Genomic DNA, 22702 nt, shown 5'->3' on the forward strand with positions numbered 1-22702 from the left:
ATGTCTTTTGTTTTCAAGCTGCATGCAATGAAATTTTAAAAGACTTAAATTTTTGAGAACATTAGCATTAAGCATGCAAAGAAAAGATCACAATCGTTGATAACACCCAGTGGTAGCAAGGTGTTGGGAAGCAGGCGTATTAGTATAGTGTGGATAGGGGTATAACTGGATGCAACCTTTCTGGGGACACTTTGGGAATACCGAGGAGCTCTGGTGGTATAGTGGTTAAAGCATTTGGCTCCTGACCAAAAAGTCAGTGGTTTGAACCCACCAGCTGTTGGACAGGAGGAAGATGAGGCAGTCTGTTTCCATAAAGATTTACAGCCTTGGAAACCCAATGGGAGTCACTGTGAGTTGGAATCAACTTGATGACAGTGAGTTTGGTTTGGTTTTTGGTAATGCCTATCAAAAAGTACAAGCATATTCTTTTACTTAGTAATTCCGTTTATAGGAATTTATCTATTATAGGATATGCTCTCGTAAGCACAAAGATGGGTGAGCAAGGATGTTTTTGCAGCAATGTTTGCAATGACAAAATAAAACTCATGCTCCCCAGAGAATGACAACAAAACAAAATGGAACACTCTAAACGCTCATCGGCAGGGACTAGTTAAACAAAGGATGGTATATTCACATAATTCAACATCAGGGCATTGTTCAAAAGAATGAGAGAGATCTACATATTGACGTGGAAAGATGTTAACTACAGATGTATTTTTAAAGGCAAGTTTTTATGGTAATGTTTTAGGTAGACAGGAATAGAAAATTTCTAGAAGAACTCATAAAAAAACATCTCTAGTAGTGATTACCTGTGGAGGGTGGCACTAAGGATTAGGCATAAGTGTTAACTTTTACCTTTTATTTTAAACCTTCAGTTCTCTTTTATTTTTTTCTCTTTACTCTAATCAACTGTTCCTTTTATTATAGAAAAAAAAAATTAACTTTAAAAAAGGGACAAATACCTGAACTAAAATCATACCATCTATTTTATATTTATTTATGATTACAGATGTCTTTATTTTGGCCACAACTGTTACTGGCTGCTTAACCAGGCAAGGTAGCCAGAACTCATCTTTTTTAGTTTTGAGAAGTAAATGTAAGACCATGCCCACCATTTTCTACTATAAAAATGAATTGTCCTAAAATCACTCCACCTCCTATACACCCTGTAAAAAAAAGTCCCAGGACCATGACTACTGTCCCAAACCTGGAAATAGGTGAATTTGTATCTCCTAGAAAGGTACGACTTCTGGTTATTGAATAGCTTTGAAAGGTCACCATGAGAGCAGAACTAAAAGATATGACTCCTAAATATTTCTGTGTTTCTGCATATTTTTTTGTTGTTGTTTGACCCACCATCTCCATGATGTTGTTCAAGTCACTTAATAGGGTTGTCATCAGTGCAAAACTATGTTTGGGAACAAAACCAAACTCACTGCCATCAAATCAGTTCTGACTCATAGCAACCCCACAGGGTTTCCAAGGCTGAAAATCTTTACGGAAGTAGATTACCTCATCTTCCTCCTGTGGAGCAGCTAGTGGGTTTGAACACTCATCTTCTGGTTAGCAGCCAAAGGTCTTACCTACTGCACCACGAGAGCTCCTTATGTATGTGTCAGTGGCCTATAATACTTACATGATATCCTCTGTACCTGGTTAAAAAAAAAAAAATCCTTGAACCTTGTACTATTTCCCACAGTTGACCTAAATTCCTAACAGTGTAATATGTCTTTCTTTTCTTCTTTCCCTAATACTTCAGTGAATGAACTCAGTCTTGCATTATCCTGAATTTTTGTACTAATGGGTAAAGAAGGAATATACTTAAAATTTGGGAAAGTGAAATAGGTCAGGTGACTCGTATAATTTGTACACATATATATGGTAGGACAGGAACTCTAACCCTGGTCATTTGACTCTTACTTGTTTTTTTCTTTCCATCACACCATCATTTCATCTCAGGAGCCAAGTGGGTTCCATCAAAGAGACTCCTATTCTCCTGGCTAACTCTGTTACTTGGAGAGCTTCACAGAAGTTCTGGAATGCTCTATGGAGCTCAGGCTGGCCTTGTAAGTTTCCTGATACTTTGATAGGAAAGCATTTAGACATTATAGTTGCATACGGACTTACAAGGTTATTATTTAGTTTATTTGCAGAAATTATTAGCTAATACTCATTTTGGGAGCTCTGGTAGCATAGTGCCTAAGGCACTTGACGCTAGCCAGAAGGCTGGCGGTTCAAACCCACCAGCCACTCCTCAGAAGGAAGGATGGGCAATCTACCCTCGTCGTGATACTGCCTCTGAAACCCAAGGAGGGGTTGCTTTGAGTCAGGGCGACTTGACGGCACATAACAACAACAACAACACCCATTTTGTTAGTCAAGTCTAAAGATCTGAGCCAGATTCCGTCTCTGAAAAAGAAGAAAATCATCATCCCTGAAGGGTGCATTAGCTCCTGAAGAACAGATTTATAGCCCTGATTAATAGTCCCTGCCATTACCATTTCCGGCAGATGACACCCGCTGGCTGGAAGAGGGCTGTGGTGTGGCTGAGCAATCTTGGCAGGACCTGGCACTCCCTCTAGCCTCGACCCCCATGTCTGCAGAATGAGGCCAGTGATGGCTACTTCTCAGGGCTGCTGGGGATTCACATGAGGAGCTGGAGGTTAAAAGCCTTCTGTGAACACATCCTTCCACACACGCAAAGGAGTAAAACAGTTAAAGGAGTGTTATTATAGCATAGTGACTAGGAGCTCAGGACCTGGAGTTGGACTTCCTGGTTGGAAGAGACAAATTTCTCCTTCCAGAAAGGTTGGTTTTAGAAGGAGCTAGTCTACAGGAGCATTTCTGATTCCAGCCGGGCTAGATCTACAGCCCTCAGTGAACCTCTGTGGCTTTGTTGTCTCATGGTTGATTTCAAAGTGGTGATGATAGGAGTAAGCTCAGCTCGGCTGCCTGCTTTATCCAGTGCTTTGCAAGTCTAAACATACTTGAGATCCCAACAGTCAACTGAACTCAATGCAGGGAGTCAAAGTGCAGCACAGGGGAGGGAGTCTTCCTTATGGGCCCTAAATTCTATTAGAAGACCTTTCAAGACACACTTACATTTATCCACATAAGAAAATAAAATAAAACCTTTGCTAAATGGTGCTCATGTAAAATTTGGTTTCAATAGTGAGTGACAGAATTCTGATGTAGGAAAAGCGATTTCTGAATATAAGAAGGCAGTATTGTACTGCTAACTTGGGCTTAGACAGCCCAAAGGTTCCCATCTGAGTGGTGGCACGTACTGAGCCCCTGGGCAAGTTCCTTCACTTCTCTGAGCCTGTTTCCTCACTTGCAATTTGAGGGTGAGAGGCCCTGCCTTGATTGTAGCAATGAGATGGTGCATTTAAAAAAATTAGCTAAGTTCTCAAATATTACTGATATCATTGCTAGACAAAGGTGACTGAGTAACATTGTGTAAATGATTATAAAAGCTGGTTGTGCCTAAAATTAAATTTGGAATATGGAGAGAAAAGAGATGGTTTGATATTACTTTGTTGTGTGCTTTGTAAGTGTTGTGTACAGATTAGAACTATAGGTTAAGGTTCTTAAGTGGCTCTGTAGTCCAGTGAGGCACTATTTGGTGAATCTTTGGCACAGAAGACGGACCATTCATTATATAGCATTTGAGATCAAAAGAACAATTGAGTATGTAATGTTACTGTGAGAGCCTCACTGAACAGTTAGCCTACCATTTCAGCATTATCACCATCTCCCCTCCTCAAGACCCCTTTCCTTACCATTCCTGCACACAGTGAACTCTTCCGAGAACCCATAAAGCTCACCAACCCCACTGCCCTTTGAAAACGCACTGAGGCAGTTACCTAACTTGTCCTGCGGCTCTGCAGCCCCCAGGGCTCTCCTCCAATGGTGCTGGAGCTCACGTGTGACCAAGTGAGCATTCTCACGGATGACTCTCCTACTATTCAACGGAAAGTGCTGGCACATCGAATGATGTTTTGGCATTTGCTGTGTTCAGCGAGGAGCCCCGGTGGTGTGACAGTTAAGGGCTCAGCTGCTAACAGAAAGGCTGGCAGATAGGACCCCCTCAGCTGTTCCATGGGAGAAAGACCCACTTCCGTGGAGATGACAGCCTAGTGCCGATGGGGCACTTCTCTTCTGTCACATGGGGTCGTTACAAGTTGACAGCAACTCCCTGGTATCTAATAACAACCCATGTTTCAACACTAGAGGTAAATGGACTGGGATGGGAAATAAGTATCTCAACTCATGCTCCCCAGAGAATGACAAGTTCCAACATTGAAAGTTAATACGAGGAATGAATGGCAAAAATCTTAATAGACATGACAGGCAATTTCAAATAGTGACCACTTGAAGTGGAAATGAGAAATGCAGACAAAGGTACTTTGCCTGGGCCCGGCTGAGGAATGGCTGAGGAAAATAAACTAATGTCTGAGGCAATAGGTGGAACTGTCTTATTCTTCCATGTCAAATACTGAGACTGTCTGTCAGTTTGGTAGAGATTTGCTATGTGCTTCTGCTTCTGCAAGGAGCCCTGGTGGCACAGTGGTTAAGCACTTGACTGCTAACCAAAAAGTCAGCAGTTCAATCTGACCAGCCATTCTGTGGGGAAAAGATGGCATTCTGCTTCTGTAAAGATTACAACCTTGGAAACCCTATGGGGCATTTCTACTCTCTGTGTCCTACAGGATCACTGAGTTGGATCACTCAACAGCAACATGCAGAGTGACAATGATAATTAACATTTGAGAGCTTACTGTTTCCTGTACCTATTTCTTCTGGTGCCGTAGTGCCTAAGGCATTTGACTGCTAACCAGAAGGCTGGAGGTTCAAAGCCACCAGCCACTCCTGTTGGGCATTCTACTTCCATAGTAGTACTGCCTCAGAAACCCAAGGAGAAGTCGTTATGAGTCAGATCCGACTTGACGGCAATGCATTTGGTTCTTTGGTTTTATTTGTTCTAAATCAGTAAAGTGGTCTTGAACATAGATATAGTTATAGTATGGTAGAGGTGAGGATGAAGACTTTGTCTTGTTAGAGAATAAGACACCAGGGGTGGGAAACCAGTGTCTCACCCAGCACTCCTTCTAGAAAGGAAAGTGAGAAACGAAAGGCAAAAATTATCATGCGCTTCCTTGTCGTCACAGGCTTCCTTTGCACATCCTCTGGATTAGCTCTGATGGCTTCCTCTGTTCACAGGCATCAGAAGTTGAGAAGCAGCTCTCCATGCAAGTCCATGCTCTCAGAGAAGACTTCCGGGAGAAGAACTCTTCAACCAACCAGCACATCATCCGACTTGAGAGTCTGCAGGCTGAGGTGAATGTCCCCTGTGGCAGTGTTTGGGATGAAAGTGATTTTCTCGTTGGAGGTGATGTAGTGGGTCTTTTGGATAAGGGGGGCCCTCTGAACAGGGAAACAAAAGCCTGCTTTATAGAAGAGTGACTAAAATCTCTACCGACAGATCTGGGAGAAGCTCAATAGGGAACACATGATCCACGTTCCTCTGGATGGCCCGTTGTCTGGAACACTAAAGTTGCTGAGGGATTGCTAACCGTTACTGCTGAGCGTGTTGAAATTGTGAATGACCTACCTTTACTCGAATGGGTTGACCCTCCAAATCCTTGCCGACTAAACAGAAAATGGGAAAGGGACCTTCCTCTCTCCATTCCATCTGGTCCCAGTGCAGCCCACCTTAACGTGGGGTTGCCATGAGTCAAAATCAACTCAGTAGCAATGGCTTTCATCTGAAAAATGAGGGTAATGCAAGTACCTTCCTCATAGGGTCGCTGTGAGGACTTGATGAGTTAATACGTGGAAAGCATGTTTGGTGCCTCTGAGAGGCCAGAACATGGCAGCCAGGGGCTGAGGCACTGACTGAGCAGAGCGAATGGAGGAGAAAGTAGCACCCAGGGAAGAGTACAGTGAGAATCCAGTTGTGCGAGGAGAGGAGAGAGGAAGGGTCATAACACCTGAGGAGACTTCCATCTAATCTACACCTCAGAAGCCCTCAGCTAAGCATCTCAACAGCAGCCCTCGAGCCAAGTAGAACTGTGAAGGGCACTCTAGTCCTGCCTGACGAGTGCCCGCCACTGTGCTAGGACCAGGCCCCAGAAAAGCCAGACTGCTGCTCCCCCTGCTTTGTAAATCACCTGAAGATGTTTTTCCTAAAATCTGTCAATATCTTCTCTTTTCTCCTGCCTCCCGTCCCTTCCCTTCCTCCCTTCCCTTGGAATTCCTGCTGGTATTGAGCAGCAGGTCCTTGAAGTAAGTAGAGTTTGCTCCAGTGGGATTTGGCATGCGTGTCTGTGACCATGTGTGTGCATGATTTAGTTGTGCAACTGCCTCTGCCAAGGTCTGACTCCTTCCAGTTGCCTGTCTTCCTCTCCCCCCACTCACTTCTCGTAGACCCTCCTGGCATGGGGGCATTCCTGGGAAAGCTTACTGCCAGAACTGGTCATAAGTTTCAGGGAGCGTAGGGTGAGGTGAGGGAGTGGGCAGCCGAGTGCCAATTCCTTGCTTGATCCCAGTATCACTGCTGCTTTTAAAAGCAAGCTGTGAAATTGATTGTTTCAAATAAGTTACTTCACGTAGCTCTGAGCTTGTCAGCTTTTTGAAGGGGCTGGAGTTGTCCATTAGACTCATACTACCTCATTACTTCACTGAGTGAGACTTGGGAAACAAATATTATCCAGGGGAAGAAAAATGTAAAGGTCAGACGGTATTTAAATGCAGATCAACTAGAGTAAGAATTCCCTTCATGTAAGTAACTTCGCGTCACTGCAGGGAATAGTGGGCCCATTCACAAAAGGCACTTGCTCCTTTGGGTCCTGTACCAGGCGCACACTTGAGAGACAGTATTTCTTTGTCTGGCCAGATACCTGATCTCTCTGGACAAAAGGCACATACTTGGTTTCCCCAGGACAGCGTCCTATCTGATGGATTGGAGGCCGGGGAAGATCTGTCCCTATGAACACAATTCTAATGCACAGTGAGAACAGCCAAAACGCAGAAAACGGTGCATGGGGTTCAGAGAGCCTGGGGCAAGTGAGCTATTCATTTCCAAGTCTCCCTAGAAAAGTTCTGAGGTTGAACCTCAGAACTGAACCAAGTCAAGGCCTGAAGGAACTGTAATCTAGGCTAGACTGGGCAGCCACCACAGCATCTCAACCACGTCAGAACATTTATGGCCAGAAGCTGGTTGAGAAATCATTCCAGCAGGGAAATGATGAATGAATGGGAGGAGCCAGGGACCTGCAGGACTCGAGACGTCCCCAAGTACCAGTAGGAGCCAGGGAGTTGAAACCCTCTCCAGAAAGCAGCCACAGACTCGGGAAGGCTCTCTGTAGCCCCTGAGCAGGCAGGGTACTTTCCGCAAAGCCTTGGAGGAAACTAGCCAAGCACCTTACCCTGCAAACCTTGAAAGCCAAAGAAGACTTGGCATCTCTTTCCTTTTTCCATCTGTTTTCTCACTGATACTAGACAGACCTTCCTAAAAGGAGATGTGTCTATCTTGACTCTGGCTAGGTCCTCGGTGTACCATCCTGTTTCATAAAAGGAGAGAATTTGCTTCTAGTCACAAATGACTTGCTCAAGCAACAGACCCTTTAAGTGAAATCAGGTATTCATTGTGTCCCTGTCCCGTTCCTTCCCAGGTCACAGGGTGATACAGGCATTGCTTTGTTGTCTGCACCCTGCTAGCTCCTGGCTGAATAGAGCCAGAGGGCCAGCAGTAGGAAAGGGCAGAGGGGAGCCCTAGAGTATAAAACCCAACAGCTACAGCAGGTTTCTTGGGCATTTCCTTGTGCTCATGCCTGGAGGAGGAGGAGGAGTAAGCAGGTTAGGTTCCACTCCCCGCCACGCACGCACACACGCGCACACACACACACACACAGTGGTGGACTTGGTGTAAAGCTGAGGGCAGGCAAGGTGTGGCCCTTCTGTTTATCTCTGGAATTTCCAGAGCCCTAACCTTCCCTTCCTCTGCCTGGCATCTGACATTGCCGCTTCCCGAAAGCTAACCCCCACCCCTTCCCAGACAGGTTTCTAGAGGGGAGGAGTTTTCTCTTCAATGTAGAGTTATGCTGCCGCTGCCACCGTTTTCTCTGAGATGGCACACATGCCTTCGGGTTCGGGGCTCGTGCCTCCCACCCTGCTCGTCAGCCCAGGTGTAACTCCACACCACCTGTGTGACTCTGCCCTTTCAGATCAAGATGCTGTCGGATCGGAAACGAGAGCTGGAGCACCGTCTCAGCACCACCTTGGAGGAGAATGACCTGCTGCAGGGGACCGTGGAGGAGCTACAGGACCGGGTGCTGATCCTGGAGAGGCAGAGCCATGACAAAGACCTACAGGTACGGACCGGGACGGGCGAGGCCAGCTAAGGGAGTCCAGCTGCTCAGCCAGAGCTGAAAGGCTGCCAGGCCAGCGCCACCCCCGGGCTCGGGAGTGGCTGACGCTGAGGTCCCTGTGGCCCTGCCATAATTCCCTGCGGGCACTCACGCCTCTAGCCCTTCTGGCTCAGCCAGGGACAAGTGCATCTCTACCCACAGGTCATCCCTCCAATTTGTTCTGAGCCACTGGCCTCTGGAGCAGTTTCAGAGTTCTCTCTGGGCCATTAGCGAGGCTGGGACGTCGGGATTGTCATCCCAGCCCCCTTGCGTTTGTCAATCTGCCAGAGGCTCTCAGAGGGAGCCAGCAGCTGTCTGTGCTCGGCTCAGAATGCTCTCTGCTGCTGGTCTCCCAGGCGGGTGGATTTCGTCGATAGGCACAAAGCAGAACCAAGAAACTGCCCACTGAACACAGCAGGACCCATATCCTTCTGGCAGTCACCCGGAAAGGCACAGTCTACCCCCTTTGTCAGCCTAATTAGCCTCTTTTTTCTTCCTGAAGGAAATTTCTTTTATGACCATATTTGTCCTTTTTTGAGAGCTGCCATCAAGCCCCCACTGTGTCCCCAAGCTCACATTTAATAAGAAACAGTCCCCAAAACAAAAAAAGATTAAAACCCCTCTCCACCTCCCCAGGCACAGCGCATAATATCTGCAACCAAGAACACTTTGCGGGGCCAGCCTTGGGGCATCTGAGGCCAGTGGCCAGCAGTGCCCCACCTCCCTCTAGACCTGCTCTAAGAGTGTGGGGAGGGGACCAGATTTAACAGCATCATAAATGGCGGAGGTGGTAGTACGGTGTACCAGGTGGGCCCTCCCCAAAGACCGGGCCACAGAAGGCTCCCACTGAGCTCAAACATAGGCTGTTGAGGAAAGCCTGGGGGTGGGATAAGGAGACAGCATCTCACGCTAAGAGCCCTTTTCACTGGCACCATCAGCTGAGCTGCTATCTGAGGGATCTACCTCTTTGAGGGCATACGATCAGCTTCCCCCATCCCTATGCTTTTTGTAACTTCAGCTTAGAACTTCTCATACGATGATGTTCTTGTCAGGAGCCATCGAGTTGGCTCCAACTCATAGCGACCCTATGTACAACAAACAGATGGAACACTGCCAGGGCCTGCACCAGCCCATATAATACAATGTTGTTGTTGTTGTTATTTGCCATCGAGTCGGCCCCGACTCATAGCGACCCCTCCTTGGGTTTCTGAGGCAGTATCACTACGGAAGTAGGAATGCCCAGAATAGGCCCTTGGAAAATCTCAAACAGAAAATGGTGCTGACTGAAGCCTCACTGCCGTCTTCAAGATGGGGAGAGGGTCTCTGTGCTTGTTCAGTATTTTTCTTATTGTGGTAAAATACATATAACAGTTGCCATTTCAACTTTTACTTGCACAGTTCAGTGACGTTAGTGTGCTTGAATAATTGAACTCATCTTGTGCATCCATCACCCTTAAGAGAACCTCAGGCCCCTTAAGCAAGAATTCCCACCCCCGCCTGCCTCTGGTAACTAACTACTAATAAACCTTGATCTCTGCATTTGCCTCGTCTGGATATTTTACATAAGTGGAATCACAGTTTCCCATTTGTGATGCTTTTCCTTCTGTTCACGTGGACTTCTCCTTAAGCCACCAATTATTACCAGTGTCCCCCAGAAAGCCCTTTCTGTTGTTGAAACGGCCTGTACTGAGACAGAAATACAAATTCCAGCTCATTCAAGTAAGAGTTCTACCAAACCTGCTGCTGATTCTGACTTGGGGTGACCTCATGTGTGGAGTAGAACTGCCCTCCATGAGGTTTTCAGGGACGTGACCTTTCAGAAGGACATCCACAGAACTTCCTTCTGGGCGCCCCTAGGTGGGTCCAAACCACCGGCCTTCTGGTGAACAGTTGGCATGTAACTATCTGCACCACCCAGGGACTCCTCGACTAACAACTGCATGGCCCTGAATCAGATTTGTAAAATGTTCTCTTAGAACGGAGAGAGTCCCATGGTTTTAAACCATTTTCCTCAGACAAGAGGTGAGTGACGGCTGAGCAGGCAAGGCACTAGGCTTGCCTCCCCTGCCACAACCCGAGTCATTCCCTCTTCAGCTGTTTCATTGTGTCATTTGGAGATCTGCATAAAACTTAGTTTGAGAAAAGAGTTCTGCTGTCAAAAACAGATTTTTTAAAGCACTAAAAGAATTCAACTCTGAATTGTTTTCACTCTGAGAATAGGGATAAAATTATTATTTACTGAGCACACAGTGTATATTAAGCATTTTGCTAAGCACATTATCTAGTGAAGGAAACACACTTTGTCCCCGCAAGGCCATGTAACAGTGCCCTAGTCCATGCCCAGCTGGGCATCTTACAGGCATGTACAGGGCCATCCCTGATTAGTGGGCAGATTTCATCAGCCAAGAGCACAGGCCCTATTCAACATGGGGCAACCTAGGAAGCACATAACCTAGAGCCCCAACCTAGCCCTTACTTCCCTTAAATGTAGAATGAGGAGAGTACCCCCACTTCTGCCAACTTTAGGGGCAGGAGTATGATGAGTTCTTAAGCTTAACATGCTACTCAGAGACAGGGTATTTGGTATCATCCTTGTTCATATGTCTAAACACATTTAGTGTCATCTTTGTGACATAAAGGATGATATTTCTTATTTTAGGGGTTCTTTTACTTAGTAGACTCTCCTCTGGTTTGGTTGTCTACGTATGTCTGTCCCGTTGGTAAGTCAGTTACTGACCAGAGAGTACAGGCCTGGCCTACTCTTTTCTTCTCTTGCTGTTATAATTAATTAAGCACCTTCGAGTGTGCATGAGTAATTGAACTAATTTTGTCCACTGCATAAGACCTTGAACTTGTCTGAGCTGAACTCTCCTGCTGAGATATATGCGGAGATGGCTAGAAAATCATCGTAAAGCATTTTGCCAGTCTCATACACCATTTGTAATTGTGCCAAATGCTTCCTAGGAATGTCTGTTTTTGTGTTTTCAAACCCTGGTTTCTGCTTTGTGAATTTCCTCAGAACTCAGGCTGGAGGCATTCCCACTGGATCAGCAGGTATTGCTGATCTCAGGAGCCACGCAGAGCAGGCTTGCCAGGGCCTTCTTTGCTGTCTGAGCAGCCAGGCCCCAAGCCCTTGCTAGTCAGGGCTAATCGAGCCCACAGGGCCATTAGTCAGTGGTGTCCTGGCAGCGCCTGGCAAAGGCAAGGCCTTCAGGGCACCTAAAGGATCGGCTAAAGGCCCTGCCAGCCAGCTTGTTCCATTTAAGGTGACTGCAGAGCTCTGAGGAACTGCCAGCTGCCCTATAGTCTCCGCATCTCTGCAGGTGCCCCAAAACCCACTTAACTCAGATCTGGAAAAGATCAATGCAGTGTTGTTCATGGAACAAGGGTGGCCCCAGAAATATCACTGTATAAAAGGTAAATTGGCCAACTTTAAATCTCAGGAAGTCCCCCAATCCGCTTTTCTAGTATTTGTTAAAGGAGGGGCAGTCCATAAAGACGAGATTGGGAAGTGGTGCTCACATGCAGGTACAGCATATGGTCATAGCACAGCGATTGACAGACTGACTGGGATTCCTGCAGTTAGGCCAGTGCATGAAGAGCAGGTGTAGTGGTGGATGCACAAATAGCCTGGCACCCAGCAGCCGTGCCGAGTCCTCCCCTTGTATTGAGCAGTGATGATGGTCTCACCAGACAGAGCTTCCCTACCCTGTTGCCAGTGCCAAACTAAAGGGGTCACAGAGACTGCAGAGAGGATGAAGCAGAGGCAGCAAGGGGGGAGCAGACTTGCTGCAGGTCGCGATCCCTGCGGTGCTGTGTCCTCTCCACCCCTGGCATCACCTCCTCCTCCTCTCTGGGCCTCAGTTTGATCATGAAGAACCTGAAACAGGTGGACTAGTTTATCTCTGTGGCCCTCCCAGCTCTGGAATGTTCATTATTAGAAAATTCCTGAGATCATCCAAAAATCAAGAGACCCAAAAGACTTGAGAACAGAGACTCAGACAGAGCCTTGTACACCAGTGTTCACTGCAGCACTATTCACAATAGCCAAAGGGTGGCAACCACCTAAATATCCATCAACAGATGAACATGTGGTACCTACAGTCAGTGGACTACTTCTCAGCCAGTAGGACAAACGAAGTGTTGATACATGCTACCATACGGATGGAGCTTGAAGACATTATGCTGCTGAGATAAGTCAATCACAAAAAGACAAATATTATATGACCTCACTTACACAGAAAGATAAGGAAAGGCCAATGTATAAAGACCAAAGTGGTTACCAGGTGTGGGAGGAGGAGAAAAGGGGGGTTAACAGTGATGGAGAGATCACACTGATTAAGGGTGGAGTTGCACAGCCAGCTGTTGTCATTGCTGTCAATAGGTGCACATCTGTGAAAAGGTGAATTGGCAGAAATTGTGTGATAGATACATTTCCAACAATAACAACAAACAGACAGTAGCTGCTGAGGCTCCTCATGTACAACCAAACACCTCATGGGATTTGGTTCCTTGGTTGGAGGTTTGGGGTCATGGTTTCATGGGACATTCCAGTTAATTGGCCTAATAACGTGTTCTGTTCTGCCTCCTAGTTTATTGCATAATGCCTGGGGTCTTAAAAACTTGCAAATGGCCATCCTAAGCAATTTGGTCTCTATTTACCTGGAGGAACAGAGGAAAAAGGAATGTCAGGAATAGGAGAAGGATATGGAATGTGTGGCTAATTGTCTCCATGAACAGCGTCCTCCTTTGCCAGGAGACCAGAACTGGATGGGAGAAGGGGAAATGCAGAAAAGAATTCCAAATTCTCATGGAATCCAGACTTTATGGAGGCATGGAGGCAGATGAATCCCTGAAACTAATGCCATGAGATCTTTGAACCTTAAACCAAAATACCCCCTGAAGTCTTCTTACGCAAACAGTAGTTTCATTTACCTAGTAAAGAATGTCTACCTTGACCATTTGCTCTTTTAAGAACCATCTCTGTGGAATCAAATTGACAACAGAAACTCAAAAGATTAGATAGGAACCGTAGGAGGCAGTGAGTTCATGTTAATGAGGGAGGAACAGCTCAGAAAAGGAGGGCGAGAATGGTTGCACAAGATTGTACATATAGAAACTGTGCACTGGTGTAAGTTTTGCTGTGTATATTCTCAACAACAAAATAAAATTGAAAGAAAAAAAATCAAAGTCTGTGGAGAAAGTGTCGGGTGTATAGTACATATAATATTCAACTTGCAGGATGAAGCTGTTTGAATAGGAATGTCTCTATGTAATTAGCTCTTCCCAGACTTCAGAAAGGACTGAGAAAGAACAATAGCTTGATGTGCAGGATGCAGGACTTGGGGTAGACAAGGCGGAAACGTGAGAGTTAAAACTGACAGCGTGGCACTTCCCCTTCAGAGATTGTTAGATTTAGGTGAAGCTAACTCTGTCTGTGGCAAAGTGTGTGGACAAGTAGAAAGAGCACTGGGCCAAGAGTTATGAGTCCAGCTCTACTTCACAGTGGTTTGAGCAGAGTCACTTTCTCCCTACCTGTCCCTCAACTGCCTGATGCAGGAGGTGAAGGAGAGTGACCAGGTGACTCCCAGCCTGGGCCTTATCTTTATACTGTGAGGTATGACACAGAAAGTAGGCAGAGACTGCTCTCCCCCTGGGTTCGGAAACTCTTGGTGTTGCCCCTCAGGTGTTGTTCCACACCCTAGCCCCAGCTCCTTTCTCAGCTGCCCTTTCACCCCTTGATTTTTCATTAAAACATGACTTACAGTAAAGCACACAAACCTGAAGCGGACAGCCCAGTGCGTTTTCACACACACATGCTCCAGAGTAACCACCACTCAGATCACGATGCAGAACACTGCCCACACCCCAGACGCTGGTGCTCTCCGTCAGCACCTGGCCACTCACTCAAGGGCAGCTTCGCTCCACCTTTCATCTCTCCTGTCTCAGTGGAGCGTGAGAACTCCATGTACGCGCAGTCTCGCGTGTACTGTTTTATGTCTGGCTTTTGGTAAATGTTTTGCCTGTGAGATTCATCCCATGTTGTGGCATATAGTGGCAGTGTGGTCTTCTTCATAGCTGTATAGTATATCAGCATATGAATAAAATAAACCCAAACCCACTGCCATTGAGTCAATTCCAACTCATAGCAACTCTCATTGGGTTTCCAAGGAGGTAGATCTTTATAGAAGTAGACTGTCCCATCTTCCTTCTGCAGAGCGGCCAGTGGGTTTGAACCACCAACCTTCTGGTTAGCAGTCAAATGCCTTAGGTACTGTGCCACACCATACAGTTTATCCATTCAACTTGGATAAACTATTTTATCCATTTCATTTGGATCATTTCCCCATGAGGCTATTGTGAATAATGCTGTTATGAACATCCTGTTTATGCTTTTGTGCACACCTGCAGTCATTTTTGTTAGGTCTGCACTTCAGAGGAGCAGCCCTGGTAGCACAGTGGTTAAAGTACTCAGGTGCTAACAGAAAGCTTGGTGTTTAGAACCCACCACCTGCTCCAGGGGAGGGAGATGGGGCAGTCTGCTTCTGTCAAGATTGCAAACCAAACCAAACTCATTGACATCAGGTCAATTCCAACTCCTAGTGACCCCTCCCTGGGTTTCCAAGGCAGTAAATCTTTATGGAAGTACAGTGCCCAGTCTTCCTTCTGAGGAGTGGCTGGTAGGTTTGAACCTCCAGCCTTCTGGTTAGCAATCAAATGTCTTAGGGACTGTGCCACCCACCATAGCCCCTTTCTGTCAAGATTCAGCGTTGGAAAGCAAATGGAGCAGTTCTGCTGTGTCCTGTAGGGTCACCGTGAGTCAGAAGCTACTTGACAGCAAGGGGCTTGAGCTTGCTTTTACACCTCGGAGTGGAAACGATGGCTCACAGGCTCGGTGTATATTTAACTTTATCAGATGCTGCCAAACACTCTTCCAAAACACTGCACTTTACATACCCACTAGCATTGAGTACCCTAGTATTTCTACATCTTCACCAATACTTGATATTATTAGTATTTATTTGCATTCTGGTGAGAATCTAATGGTACGTCATGATGTATCTGCATGTATGTGCTTAATTTTTATTATAAAGAGTTTCAAACAAACTAAAAAATACTGTAATGAAACCTAAATACTCCACTGCCCAGGTCTAGGAACCAGCGAGCCATGGCTAGTCCTGCCCACCTGCGTCACAGCCACTCCCCCTCTCCTGTGTCATTCTGAAATACTCCCACAGTTTTCATCAGTTCATCTGTAAATAAAGAGATGATGACTTCAGAAGTATTACTGGGATATTATGATACCTGCAAGATTAACAGTACTTCCTCAATATCATCAAATACCCAGTGTTCTAATTTTCAGTTGTCATCTGTCATAAATTTTTCAAACATTTTGTTTGAATCACTATACAAGTTAAAATAGGCCCACACATTGCAGTGGGTTGATATGTCTTTTAATTCTTTTAATCAGTAGCAAGTTCCTCCTCTTTTTCTCCCTTGAAATTTATTTGTGAAGAAACCGAGTTGCTTGTGCTGTAGCATTGCCTACAACCTGCACTTTGCTCGTTCCTCTTTCCTTTGTGTTCTTCTGTAAACTGGTGGTTGGGTCTAGAACCATGACCGGTTCAGGGCAGCTCTGAGTGTTTGTGTCTCACACCTGACTGCCATTTCCATGATCTGTTGAAAGCTGCATCAAAGCCAGCTGGAGCTCCAGGAGGTCCGGCTCTCCTACCGGCAGCTGCAGGTGAAGGTGGAGGAACTCACTGAGGAGAGGAGTCTACAGAGCTCCACCGCCACCAGCGCATCCCTCCTGTCGGAGATCGAGCAGAGCATGGAGGCCGAGGAGCTGGAGCAGGAGAGGGAGCAGGTGCCCACCCGTCACTCCCCGGGCGAGATGGCCTGGGCATTCCCAGCAGAGCCCAGCAGCCCTCCCTATCAGTATGCCTGTACTTCAGCCGCCAGCCTGGGGAGGGCCTGTGGCCTACACCTAGGCAAGCCCTAGGCTGGCTGGCTGGAGCGGTCATGAAGCAGCCCTTACAAACCGTGTTCCTTGCCCTCCCATTTTCACACCCCTGTCCACTGAGGCCTTAAAAACAGAATTGCCAGAGGACAGCCACAGGCCACTTCCTGTCACCCTAGTGCCTCTTAGGAAATGCTTGTTGACTAATGATCAGCCTCATGCTTCTTGTACTGATCAAGTTCTACAACATCCATGATCTTTCCTCTCCATCCAGTTGGCTTCTTTACATGTTACCCGTAACCCCTTATTCCCCAGATAATTTTGATTCCCATGAAAGTAACTATGCTTACATAAAGAGGTGGTTTATATGGCAAGTGGGAGGGGCCGGAAAGCAGGGAAGGGAAGAATTGGGCATCTGGACAGACATATGGGACCCAAAACAAGTCTTAGTGTTTCTTGAGACATGTGATTTAAAACAAAAGCAAAAACCACCTTTTTCCCAGAACTTGTGTTTTGGGTTCAGATACTCAGAAAAGATGACCAGGTGGCAGCCCTCTGCAGACTCCAGTTGAGCCATTTCTTTCTGTCACAGCTGAGACTGCAGCTCTGGGAAGCCTACTGCCAGGTCCGCTATCTCTGCTCACACCTCCGAGGGAATGACAGTGCCGATTCCGCCGTCTCCACGGACTCCTCGATGGACGAGTCCTCAGAAACCTCGTCTGCCAAAGACGTGCCCGCTGGGAGCCTGCGCACTGCCCTCAACGAGCTTAAGAGACTGGTCCAGAGCATCGTGGACGGCATGGAGCCCACGGTGAGAGGCCAGTCGAGGAGTTGTTAACACCACAGGGCCTGGGGGTAGGGCTGGGGTGAGGCTAACCCTGGACTTGAAGCCTATAGAGTGCCTGCAGGGATTTCTCCTGACAGCCTACTTGCTTGAGGGCTTGACCCTGGGGGCCCAGGAAGGGAAGGCTCCAGAATCTCTCCAGAGGCCACTGGGACGCACAACTGGAGTCTTTTTCTTCTCAGTTTTGTACAAGCAATGGTGGCCTCAAGGCCAAGAGATTTCCTTGGAAGCTTTGACTCTGGGAACTTGTATCCAGGTTAAAAACTGCAGGTTACTATTCATAGCCCAGGAGCTCTGGTAGCGTAGTGCCTAAGGCACTTGACTGCTAACCAGAAGGCTGGCGGTTCAAACCCACCAGCCACTCCTCGGAAGGAAGATGGGGCAATCTACTTCTGTAGCGATACTGCCTCGGAAACCCAAGGAGGGGTCACTATGAGTCGGGTCCGACTCGATGGCACATAACAACAACATTCATAGTCCATTGTTCCTTGTGAGGGAGGGGGGTTGGCCATGAACAGGCAAACTTGAAAGATAAGAAGCTTTAGTCAAAAGAATATGAGTTACAGAACATTGAGCTCAACTGCCAGGGCCTTTGAGAAGTCCAGATGGGCCCCTCCTGAGGGGAGAGGGCGCTTCAAGTGAGCATCCTGGGCAGAGCCCCTCCTGCAGCTGCACAGGTTTCTGCCCTATCCGCTCCTTCCACACTCCTAGCCCTCAGGCTGGGGCATCTCTTCAGGTTTCATCTTCCTAGAGAATAGCTGAGTCTCTCTACCCATACGAGGTGAAGTAAAACAAAAGGATGTTGTTCTTACCTGAGCATGCTGTGTTGATCTGGGCATGTGTTGCCAGGGTCCACAGAGGCCAGTCTTAATGGGAAAAGAGCATGGTCAGAGTGGGCGTGTCTCATTCCAAACAGACAGTCATTCCCTTTCGCAAGCCCTGAAATAAGAATAATCATCTAAAACAGCAAGAAAACGCAAAGTGTCTGCTGCTGTTCGCAAACTGGAGTGAGAAGAGCTTTCTCCCCTAACCTTCTCTCTTCCCTGCTTTGTCTCTCCCCCACTCCCCCTCCACCATATCCCGTTCTCTTTCTCCTCCCCGCATCTCTGCACTCCACTCCCTGTCCATGGTCCATGTCCGTCCCTACCCTCACCATCTCTCCCTGCCTGTCACCTCCCCACTGGTCCTCTCCACCCTCATCGTCTCTCTGGCTGTCAGAGCTCCCGGAGAATTGACGATGACTCCTTAGAAGAACAGATAAGGCAGACCAGTGAGGACTCAAGAGCCCTAAGGGAACTCATGGAGGGAGAGAGGGGTAAACTGAGGCAAAGCCTAGAAGAGCTGCAGCAACTCCACAGTCAGGTGAGCACCCCATCTATGGTCCAGGGCAGGGAATGTGCACACAGCTGTGGATCTCCTGGGGCCCTGGTGAGTCTTCCTCTCCCACTTGAACTTGAGAAGTGGCTTTCCTCTGGCAGCCCTCAGGGGACTGTGACCTGAGGTCAAGGTGAACTGGGTACTTCAACAGACTAAATCCATCCTCTGGTTTGGCACAAGGTAAAACTGATGGGGATACAAATAGCTGGAGCTCACCTCCTCCAGTGACACAAACCAGAGTCAGTGGATGCTGAGGGTTTAAAGAACTACAGTTCCCAGAACACTTAGACATGTTCCTTCCAGCAGGACAGTTTGCACAGGAAAGAACAGGTGGTCTTTGCCGGACTGCTCCCTCTTTATAAATGCCAGCCCTCTGCTGGCCTGATTCGGGTTTTAGAAGAACCCACTGCTGCTCTCGTGTTCCTTCCCTGTTTGCTCACATCACATCTCTTGAGAACCCTGGAGGACGATGTCCATTCTCTGATCTGAAAAGACGTAAAGGGCTCAGGAGCAGCCCCACCCAGAAAGGAGCTTCTAGAATCAATTCTAGGAGATAAACCTTCCTTTTGAGGAGGGCCACGTGTAGCCCCCTACTCCCGTGGAGACGTCACACAAGTGGACTTTTAAACCCTGCCCCCCCCCGGCCTGCCCCTTCCTTTTCCATGTCCCAAGTTGTTTGTCACTTCCTGCTTCATGAGATTTCTGAGATATGAGACTTAAGCTAGGCTTTTGTTTCCGTCGAGGAGCTCTAGTGGCTTAGTGGATAAGGCGTCTGGCTGCTAACCAGGTTAGTGGTTCAAACCCACCAGCCGCTACAGAAGGAAGATGGGATAATCTACTTCTGTAAAGATTTACAGCCTTGGAAAACCAATGGGGGGTCACTATTAGTTGGGCTTGACTCCATGGCGGCGAGTTTTAGGGTTTTGTTTTTTTTTTAAATTCAGTCAGTGTTCCTTAAAAGACTTTTCTAGACATAAATTCCTGTCTTTTTCTGGATTATACCCAGAAGTCTCCCTAATATTATCCTCTTGGAAATAGGGGAAAACCCACCCACAGCCATGACTGGACCTCCTCTGTCAGGGAGCAGGTATCAAGGCCACACAGATGCTGTTTACAGCTGTGGCTGCTCCCAGCAAGGCCCTGAGAGTGGACTGGAGCAGCCAGGGTGTCTCGATCCCGGAACCTCAGACTCCAGGTGGTAGTCGGCCAGGGTGTGGACCCAGGGCCAGATCCCCCAAATGAGAAGAATGAAACTCAAGAGGCTGGATTTGCACGTCCTTAGATTCATAAAAACATTCCTCATTTTAAAGCCTGCTGGCGTTTCTGAGGGGCACTGCTGTTCCAGCTCTCTGATGCTGGCTGCTGTTTCTCATTTAGTTTTTCTCAGGATCATCAAACCTCAGAGCTCACCAGAGGACAGTGTTTCATTCAGAAACACAAGGAAAGTGTAGGTGGCTGAGAGGCTGGGGGAGGACTGTTGAAGAAGTCACCCCACCAGAGAAGCGCCCTTGAGAAGGCAGCTGGTAACTGGGGGCGGCAGGGCCCTGGGGCTCCCCTTCCAAGCAGTTAGCAGGTAGACTCAGGAACTGCAGAGGACAGAGCTGGGCTCCCCCCGCAGCTCATCTCTCCCCAGAGCCTCACAGGCAAAATGGGCGAAGGCCAACAGCACCGTCACCCCGAGAGGGGTGGGGTGCACACTGAGTTGTGGACTGACGTGCAGCCGCAGCCCTGACAGAGTGGGGCGTTGGAGTTGATTCCGTGGGTCAGCGTCGACTGCGCACCTCCTGTGCCGACCGGCACCAGGGGACGGACGCACAGGCTGAGCACGGCAGGCCCCGCACCCTGGGAACCCTCGGGCGGGAGAGGAGCCAGACCATCTTTGACCCCCGTGGCGGGGGAGGGGGCAGCAGGACCCAGATGAGGTGAGATGGAACTAGTGTTCCCTATAGGCCTTGGGGGAGGGGGCTGAGGCGAACCTCAAGCCAGAGTCCAGCCACTGAGCCCGAGGCCCTCCTGCCTCAATGGGCGCTTTTCTCTCCTGGAAACTAGGCCGGAAGTGGAAGGTGTGCGGCCTGGGACGGGACAAAACTAGCAGCACCAGCCCCCTCAGAAGCCTGATGGATTTTTCAAAAAGAGAACTGGGGTTCAATTTAACTGTAATGAGCTGGCTAAGGCAAAATCCACAGCCAGACCCGAAAGCTGTCCCAGCGCCGTCTCATGCCGAGTTAATGCCCAAGTCCCCAGCTCTGTGCCCTGTGTGGAGCCCCACACCCTCCTTGTCGGTGTCAGGGGGCTCCTCTCCCTCTACTCCCCACAGCTCTCCAGACTCCCATTCACCTTACTGGTGGGGGCTGACGGCTGAGTTTGTCTGCTGGGTCATTAGTCGGTAGCAGTATGGAAGCCACTTACCTGTGAAGTCCTTCAGCCTGTTCTCAGGCCAGTGAACGTGGCTGTATAGGGCTCAGTGAGAAAAAGCCCCAGTTCTGGTATTTGAATCCTTTATGCTTGACTAGCGTGCACACCGTTGTGTTGTGAAAGGAAGTGGAAGGCACAGGAGAAGCGATGCTGGGGACAGTCATGCCTTCACTAGTACCACCTTGACAGCGCCTCCTCTGTCCGAGCTCAGCTCCCTCCCCTCTGTTCTCCCAACCACTGCCCCAGTTCAGACCTGCTTTCTTCACACCGGGCTTTGGTAATCACTTCCCAACTCACCTGCCCTTCCACCAGCCCCCTCCCGGTGATTTGGCTTACTCCTCCTGAACCATGATTTGAGAGAAGAATGCTCTTCCAGTCAGTTCTGGGCTGGATCATGGGAAGCCCCTGGCCTCCGTGGCCACTCCAGTCTGGCTGCATTCTCGCCAGCCAGCCTTCTCTCGTCGCCCACCTCACCCCTTGGCGTTAGCCGCGTAAACAAAGGCTGTCTGCCGGGATGGCACACCTGCCCGTGCTTTCCACACCTGGGCCTTGCCTCTGGCTCCTCTCTGCCCAGGAGACCCTACCCTCCCAGCGGCTCAGCTCCACGCCACCACCCTGCAAGCTCCCCATGAGGTGCCACTTCCTCCTTGAAGGCCACGAGTTCCAGTCCTCCTGGCGCATCCAGCTCGCGTTGCCCTAGTTAAACCCTAATTCCATTTCATCTTCCCAATTAAGCCCTAGATGCCCTGAGGACAAGTTCAGACCCTCTGTGTTTTTGCCTCTTAACGCAGCAAGCACAGGGCCTTGCCTGGAGCGGGCGTTCAAGTAATTGTTGAAGGAGAAAAAGGATGTTTTCTTTGATGCTATTTAACTGTGGGGACAACCACCTTATTTGGGAAAAGTCGGTTTGGGGTGGAAGTAGACGCAAGCAAGGTATAGACAAGCCAGACTAGTCCTCAGAAAGCAGGTTGCTGGAACGTGGCGGGAGGCGTGGAGCTGACTGCGCCCTGCCCGGCACTGGGCACCGCTTCTCCCGTTGAGCATCACAACAACCTGAGGAAGGGCAATAGTTATTTTTATTCCTACTTTTATGGAAGGGTTAAAAGAGATTAAACCCCTTGTCACTTCTAAGGCAGATGGCTGGTAAGCTACACCTTCAGCAAACCAAAAAACCAAACTCACTGCCATAGAGTCAGTTCCAACTCACAGTGACTCCCACTCCAAGGCTGTAAACCTTTATGGAAGGAGATTGTCATCTTTCTTTTGCAGAATGTCTGGTGGGTCCGAGCCACCAACCTTTTGATTAGCAGCTAAATGCCTTCACCACTGTACCACCAGAGCTCCTATACCATCACCACGCCATAGTAAAAAGTTCCGCAGTTTTATCTGGAGTACGTTAAATGTTGGCATTTCCTGCCGAGCATGTAGTCTCACCTGTTCCTTTCTCAACTGGCAGAACACCTGGCTGGCCTCCGGTTGCCCTGAGCCCACGTCAGGACTCGTTGGGTCTGAGGTGGGCTGGCTGTCTCCACCAGGTGCTTTCTGGGTCTTGGTGTGTTCTGGTCTCCTGGGAAGCGAACCTGCAGTGGGCGACTGAGGCAGTCTTTCCTTCCTGCCTTGACTGCCTCAGGGCTGGATGCATTCACAGTGCTCTTGCTAGCTAACCTCAGTTGTGACCTCAGCTTCCTTACCGAC

The 22702-nt window shown here is 48.3% G+C and overlaps 1 protein-coding gene across 1 annotated transcript in view; it reads left to right on the plus strand.

Annotated features, from left to right (window-relative positions):
• The window catches only part of BICDL1 (BICD family like cargo adaptor 1), a gene marked incomplete at its 5' end in the record, with an annotated part of 93421 nt that overhangs the window by 62029 nt on the left and 8690 nt on the right, over nt 1-22702 (plus strand). Inside the window, 5 exons of the mRNA XM_007938289.1 lie at nt 5224-5340; nt 8229-8375; nt 16099-16278; nt 16964-17182; nt 18434-18577. Of these exons, the coding sequence (XP_007936480.1) occupies nt 5224-5340; nt 8229-8375; nt 16099-16278; nt 16964-17182; nt 18434-18577 (807 nt within the window). The remainder of the gene's footprint in view (nt 1-5223; nt 5341-8228; nt 8376-16098; nt 16279-16963; nt 17183-18433; nt 18578-22702) is intronic.

This window comes from Orycteropus afer, unplaced genomic scaffold, assembly GCF_000298275.1.
Source record: "Orycteropus afer afer isolate SDZICR_OR568_19922 unplaced genomic scaffold, OryAfe1.0 scaffold00048, whole genome shotgun sequence".
Lineage (NCBI taxonomy): Eukaryota > Metazoa > Chordata > Mammalia > Tubulidentata > Orycteropodidae > Orycteropus > Orycteropus afer.